This window comes from Caretta caretta, chromosome 23 (assembly GCF_965140235.1).
Source record: "Caretta caretta isolate rCarCar2 chromosome 23, rCarCar1.hap1, whole genome shotgun sequence".
NCBI classification, from domain to species: Eukaryota; Metazoa; Chordata; order Testudines; family Cheloniidae; genus Caretta; species Caretta caretta.
The window spans coordinates 13,561,200-13,567,619 of record NC_134228.1 but is presented as its reverse complement, the minus strand read 5'-3'; the positions used below and the strand labels follow the sequence as shown (position 1 = coordinate 13,567,619).

Below are 6,420 nucleotides of genomic sequence, written 5' to 3'. Positions count from 1 at the left end.
CAGAGCGGGCGCCCCCCGAGGGGAAAGGGCCCCGGCCCCATTCCCCGCCCCCCTGAGCCAGCCAGACCCTGCCCTGGGGCCGGGAGGGAGCTGGCGCCCCCTCGAGGGGAAAGTCCCCCCTGCCCCGCCCCCTTTCGGGAGAGGACTACATTTCCCAGGATGCCCCGTTCTCTCGCCCCCCCGCCCCCGAGTGGCATGTGCCCTCCGGGCTGCAGTTTCCCCTTTCTGGATCAGCTGCGGCCCGGGGGCGCCCCGCACCATGGCCTCGGGGCTGCGGTACCCGGGCAAGGTTGCCATAGTGACCGGGGGCAGCCGGGGCATCGGGGAAGCCGTCGTCAGGGAGTTCGGTGAGGGGGGGCGGGCTGCGGATAGGGGTCAGCGGGGGGCCCTGCAAGGGGGGGGCTGGGGAAGGGGCGCAGCGGGAGCTGGGGGTCTGGAGCAGCAGGGACCCCTGGGGATCTGTGGGGGGGGGGCCTTGGGGCGCTGCGGGGGTGGAGGCAGAGGCCTGCGGGGGGGCTAGGGATCAGGGCATGCGTTGGGGAGTCGGGATATTGCAGGATGGTGGATGTGGGGGTCGCAGAGTGTGTGTGGGGGGCGCTACAGGGCTGGCGGGGGGGGAGACTGGAGCCCGGGCGGGGGATCGGAGACTCCAGGGCTGGGCTCCGTCTTGGATCTTCCTGGACTTTGTCCGTCTGTCCCGGGTCTGTCCGTCCGGCTGTTCACTGACCCTGGGAGTTGCGGGGCCGGGGGGGGGGGGGGGGGGGGGGGGGCGGCAGGAGTGAGCTTTAGGTGCCTTGCGATGCGTGCGGCTGGCCAGCAGGGGGCAGCAGAGACCCATCGCCCCCCAGGAGCACTTCTGGGGGGAAGCTCGCAGCGCTTGTGGGGAGGGGAGAGTTCCTGGTCAGGGACACTGCTGCGGGGAAGCTCGCAACACTGGGGGGAGGGGGGAAGTTCCTGTCTGCGGGCACTGCTGCGGGGAAGCTTGCAGCGCTGGGGGGAGGGGAGAAGTTCCTGTCTGGGGGCACTGCTGGGGGGAAGCTCACAGTGCTTGGGGGGAGGGGGGAGTTCCTGGTTAGGGGCACTGTTGTGGGGAAGCTCGCAGCACTGGGGGGAGGGGGGAAGTTCCTGTCTGCGGGCACTGCTGCGGGGAGGGGAGAAGTTCCTGTCTGGGGGCACTGCTGGGGGGAAGCTCCCAGTGCTTGGGCAGAGGGGGGAGTTCCTGGTTAGGGGCACTGTTGCAGGGAAGCTTGCAGCGCTGGGGGGAGGGGGGGAAGTTCCTGTCTGGGGGCACTGCTGTGGGGAAGCTCGCAGCACCAGGGCAGTGGTGGTGTTACTCGTGCTGGCTTTTTTGATCTTAACTTTATTCTCTTGTGTCCCCCCCCACTGCACCCCGCTATTTCTCCTCCCCCCCCGGCCCCTTCCTGGCCTCCTCTTTCCCCTGTCCCCACAGTTCGGCAGGGGGCTCATGTGGTCTTCTGCGCCCCCAAAGCTGAAGGTGAGAAATCACTCCCCTCTTTTCTGGGGACCCCCACAACCCATGTTGGGAGCTCTGGGGGGGACGGGGGCGCTGGGCAGGGGATGTGGGGTGCTGGTTTGGGGGTGTGTGGATATTTCTCTCTCTCTGAGCCCCCCAAGTCTGTCCTCCCCCCTGTGATGGGTGACCCCCCATTGTCTCCTGGATACCCCCTCTCCCCATGTTTGGCTGCCCCCTCTCCCCACCCTCTCTCTGCCTGCCCCCTCCTGGGATCCCACCTCCCCTGGTGTCCGGCCCCTCCCCCTTGGTGTCTGTGCCCCCCACCCCTGGGCTGTCACTGCCCCCCCCTTCTCTTGCAGGGGCCGCCGGGTGGGCACTGGAGCAGGCGCTGCGGGAATCGGGGGGCCCTGGAGAGCCCCATTTCCAGCCCTGTGACATCACCAGCGAACAGGACATCCAGGTGGGCAGGGAAGCATGGGGGGGAATCTGCCCCAGTGGGGGGAGGGGGCAGATGCTGCAGGGGGGGCATTGCCCCCAGCCCTCCCACCCCATGCTTTCTGTAGGAGGATGGGCAGTGCCCGGGGTGGGGGTAACCTCAGCTTGGAGCCTAATGGGTCAAATTCCCCCACCTCTGTCCTGTCCCCCAACACCCCTCCCCTTCCTCCTACCCCCGGCTTCCCCCCTCCCTGCCCCCAACTCCCTCTCCCACCCCCCCCGCAGGCGCTGATCGCGGTGACCTGGCAGCGTTACGGACGCATCGACTGCCTGGTGAACAACGCCGGACGCCGTGAGTCGCCCCGATCGTCAGGGGGTGGAGGGGGTGGGGGTCCCTAGGGCCATCCTGGAATGGGGGGAGGAACCCCTGAGCTGGGGGAAATTAGGGGGCACATGGGCCTCACCACCTCGTTGGAAGGGGAAATGGGGATCCCCGGGTCTGAGCCGTGGTGGTGGTGGGCTGTTTCAGGGGCCTGCATCCTGCTTTTCACCCCCACACCCTCCCCAGATCCCCCCGAAGAGCAAATCGACGACGTCACCTCCCAGCATTTCCGGGAACTTCTCGAGGTCAACCTGGTCGGCTACTTCCTGACAGCAAAGGTGAGAGACACACCTGCGCTCCACCCCAGAGCCAGCCGCATCCCAGCACCGGGGAGGGTCCCCATATAACCAGCCCCCCACACTGTCCCAGAGCCAGCTGCATCCCAGCGCCGGGGAGGGTCCCCATATAACCAGCCCCCTTGCTGCACCCCAGAGCCAGCCGCATCCCAGCACCGGGGAGGGTCCCCATATAACCAGCCCCCCATGCTCCACCCCAGAGCCAGCAGCAGCCCTGCATCGGGGAGGGTCTCCGTATAACCAGCCCCCCGCGCTCCACCCCAGAGCCAGCCACATCCCAGTGCCGGGGAGGGTCTCTGTATAACCAGCCCCCTCGCTGCACCCCAGAACCAGCCGCAGCCTTGCGTCGGGTAGGGTCCCCGTATAACCAGCCCCCACGCTCCACCCCAAAGCCAGACGCATCCCAGTGCTGGGGAGAGTTCCCATATAATGAGCCGCCGCGCCCCACTCCAGAGCCAGCCACAAGGGAGGGGTCCCTGTGTACCCACTCGTGTTCCCTGCCCCAGAACCAGCTTCATCATAGCACCGGGGAGGGGTCCCTGTATATCCAGCCTCCACGCTGCCCCAGAGCCAGTCGCATCCCAGCGCCAGGGAGCAGGGCTGCCCAGAGGATTTGCTGAAGACCCTTCAGCGACGGGGGTCCTTCCGCTCCGGGTCTTCGGGGAACCTGGTGTGTTCGGCGGCACTGAAGGACCCCCTGCTGCTGAAGTGCTGCCGAAAACTCTCGTGGGGGCCTCTGTGGGGCCCGGGACCTGGGGCAAATTGCTCCACTTGCCCCCCCCGGTGCCCCCTCCCAGGTGGCCCTGCCAGGGAGGGGTCCCCCTGTACCCAGCCCCTGTGTCTCCCCACAGCCAGCCGCATCTCAGCGCCAGGGAGGGGTCCCTGTATAACCAGCCCCCGTGCCCCACCCCAGAAGCAGCTGCATCTCCCCCACCTCCGTCTCCTCTCTCCGGTGCAGTTCGCCCTGCCCTATCTGCGGGAGACCCGGGGCAACATTATCAACATCTCCAGTCTCGTGGGCATCATTGGACAGAGCCAGGCTGTTCCCTACGTCGCCACCAAGGTACTGATAGAATCAGGGGGAGAACCCAGGAGTCCGGGCTCCCAGTCCCACCCCCGCAACTAGCCCCCACTTCTCTCCCAGAGCTGGGGAGAGAACCCAGGGGTCCTGGCTCCCACCCCCCACTCTAACCCACCCCCTCCCACAGCCAGGGAGAGAATCCAGGAGTGCTGGCTCCCAGCCCCCTCCCACTCTAACCACTAGCCCCCATTCCCCTTTCAGAGCCGGGGAGAGAACCCAGGAGTCCTGTGCCTCTAGCCAATGCTGATCAGGCATTTGGGGGCTGGGTCTATTCCTAGTGACCTCCCCCCTCCGGGGGGGGCCTAGTGTTTGGGCGGGGGGGTGGGTGGGAATTTTGAGAGTCCCTCAATCCAGAGTCTGTCCCCAGGGCGCAGTGACGGCGATGACGAAGGCCATGGCGGTGGATGAGAGCAGATACGGGGTGCGAGTTAACAGGTACCTTATGATCCCCAGCCCTCCCCCCCTCCACAACTTTAGGGCTGGGGGCACTGCTGTGGGGAAGCTCGCAGCATCTGGGACAGTGATTGGCTGGGGGCACTGTTGTGGGGAAGCTCGCAGCGCCCCCCGGGGGTGTCACAGGCTGGGGGGCACTGCTGCAGGAAAGCGCACAGCATCTGGGACAGTCACCAGCTGGGGGCACTGCTGCGGGGAAGCTTGCAGCGTCTGGGACAGTCACTGCCTGGGGGCACTGCTGCGGGGAAGCTCGCAGCCCTGGTCTTGTGGTCAGGAAGGGGTGAAAATTTGAGGTCGGGGTCGATACCAAATGATTGCGGTTCCTCCCCCCACCAGTATCTCTCCTGGGAACATCTGGACCCCCATGTGGGAGGAGACAGCCGGGCAGACGGCCAATCCGGAGGCCACAATCCAGGCTGGGAAGGATGCCCAGGCAAGTGCATTATGGGAAAAGTGTGTGGGGGAGGGGTTTGCCATAACCCAGGTTGGGGGAAGGGCTGGAGCAGGTGGAAAGGGGGTGTATCGGGGGGGGGGAGTGGGAAAGGAAACTGGAGAGCAGGAGGGGGTCCCAGTGGCGAGAGGGGAGGCAGTGGGGGGATCTCTGGGAGGGGCTGAGGGGACTTGAGGGGCTGGTGTAGGTGGGGGCATCAGTAGGAGGGCAGGAGGGGCGGGGTTGATGGGGCAGTGGGAGGGCAGGGGGGATCTCAGTGTGGTGGGGGCATCTCAGTGGGGTGATCTCAGTGGGGAGCAGGGGGCCGGAGGGGGAATCTCAGTGGGAGGGCGGAGGAGGGGGGATGGGATTGATAGGACACTGGAGGGGCAGGGGGGATCTCAGTGGGGAGCAGGGGGCCAGAGGGGGATCTCAGTGGGAGGGCAGAGGAGGGGGGATGGGGCACTGGAGGGGCTGGGGGATCTCAGTGGGGTGAGGCTGGGGGGATCTCCATGGGGAGCAGGGGGCCTGAGGGGGGCCGGGGTTGATGGGATACTGGAGGGGCAGGAGGGATCTCAGTGGGGAGCAGGAGGCCGGAGGGGGGCAGGGTGAGCGGCGGGGCCGGGAGGATCTCAGTGGGGGGGGGGGCAGGGTGAGCAGCGGGGCCGGGAGGATCTCAGTGGGGAGCAGGGGGCCAGAGGGTGAGTGGGGGGCCCGAGGGCAGGGTCAGTGGCTGACACTCCCCCCCCCGCCCCCCAGCTGCTGGGCCGGATGGGCACGGTGGAGGAGTGCGCTCTGGCTGTGATGTACCTGGCTGCCGACGGCACCTTCTGCACTGGGATCGACCTGCTGCTGAGCGGTGGGGCCGAGCTGGCCTACGGCCCCAAGAGCCGGCTGGGCCCCAGCTAGGGGGCAGGGGGAGCCAGGACTCCTGGGTTCTCTCCCCCGCGCTGGCCCTGAGCATGCCTGTGGGGATTGTGCCTCCAAGGCAGAAAACGCTGCAGGTCATGTCCCTCCCTCTGCGCCCACAAGGCCCCACTCCCCTCCCAAACCTGGGGAGAGAACCCAGGAGTCCTGGTCCCCCCGCTCTAACCACTAGCCCCCACTCCCCTCCAGAGGTTGAAGGTCTCTGTGGCATTCGTTGCGTCCATAGGGGGTTTTGGCAGCGAGGGGGCACCCCAATCTCCATTGTAGGGGTCTGGGCAGTGACGGGGGACCCCAGTCTCTGAGGGAGGGGTGTGGGCACCCATAGGGGACCCCAAGCTCACATGGTTAATAAAGGTGAGTTGCAAACAAATACTGTTTTCATTGATTTTTATTTTAGGGGGGGGACATGCCTCCTCACAGTCAGCCGCCTACAGCTGCGGTTCCTGGCCCGGGCTCTGCTGGTCTCGCTCATTGGTGCTGGAGCCCTGTAGCTCCGTGGATATAAATTGCATATCTGCACAGGGCTCTATCCAAGAGTTTTAAAAGAGCTGGCCGAGGAGCTCGCGGGCCTGTTAACATTGATTTTCAATATGTTTTGGGGCACCGGGGAAGTGCCCGAAGCCTGGGAGAAAGCAAACCTTGGGCCAATATTTAAAAAGGGGAAACAGGAGGACCCGGGTAGTTATAGGCCTGTCGGCCCGACATCGATTCTCGGCAAGATCGTGGAGCAGCTGATACAGGACTCAATTAATGAAGGAGGGGAATGTAATTAATGCCGCACAACTTGGGTTTATGAACAATAGAGCCTGTCCAACTAATTTGGACCCTGGGACACATCAACCGGGGATCCCCGAGTGGGAGCAGAGGTGGTTTGGCCTCTGGATCTGGCCCGGGGGCGAATCCTGCGCCCAGTGCTGGGGCCTGCAGCGCGAGGAGGCTGTG

The 6,420-nt window shown here is 65.8% G+C and overlaps 1 protein-coding gene across 2 annotated transcripts; it reads left to right on the top strand.

Moving 5' to 3' along the window:
* Nucleotides 1-180: 180 nt before the first annotated feature.
* Nucleotides 181-5,848, top strand: HSD17B14 (hydroxysteroid 17-beta dehydrogenase 14). 2 transcript variants are annotated; one of them, XM_048832510.2, is made up of 9 exons: nucleotides 181-347; nucleotides 1,451-1,495; nucleotides 1,834-1,934; nucleotides 2,195-2,261; nucleotides 2,478-2,569; nucleotides 3,546-3,650; nucleotides 4,036-4,103; nucleotides 4,458-4,554; nucleotides 5,311-5,848. In XM_048832510.2, the coding sequence occupies exons 1-9, from the start codon at nucleotides 260-262 to the stop codon at nucleotides 5,458-5,460; spliced, it is 813 nt and encodes a 270-aa protein (XP_048688467.1). In that variant the 5' UTR covers nucleotides 181-259; the 3' UTR covers nucleotides 5,461-5,848. The 2 variants fall into 2 exon arrangements, with proteins under 2 accessions (XP_048688467.1, XP_048688466.1); XM_048832509.2 differs by having other exon boundaries at nucleotides 2,439-2,569.
* Nucleotides 5,849-6,420: the final 572 nt, after the last annotated feature.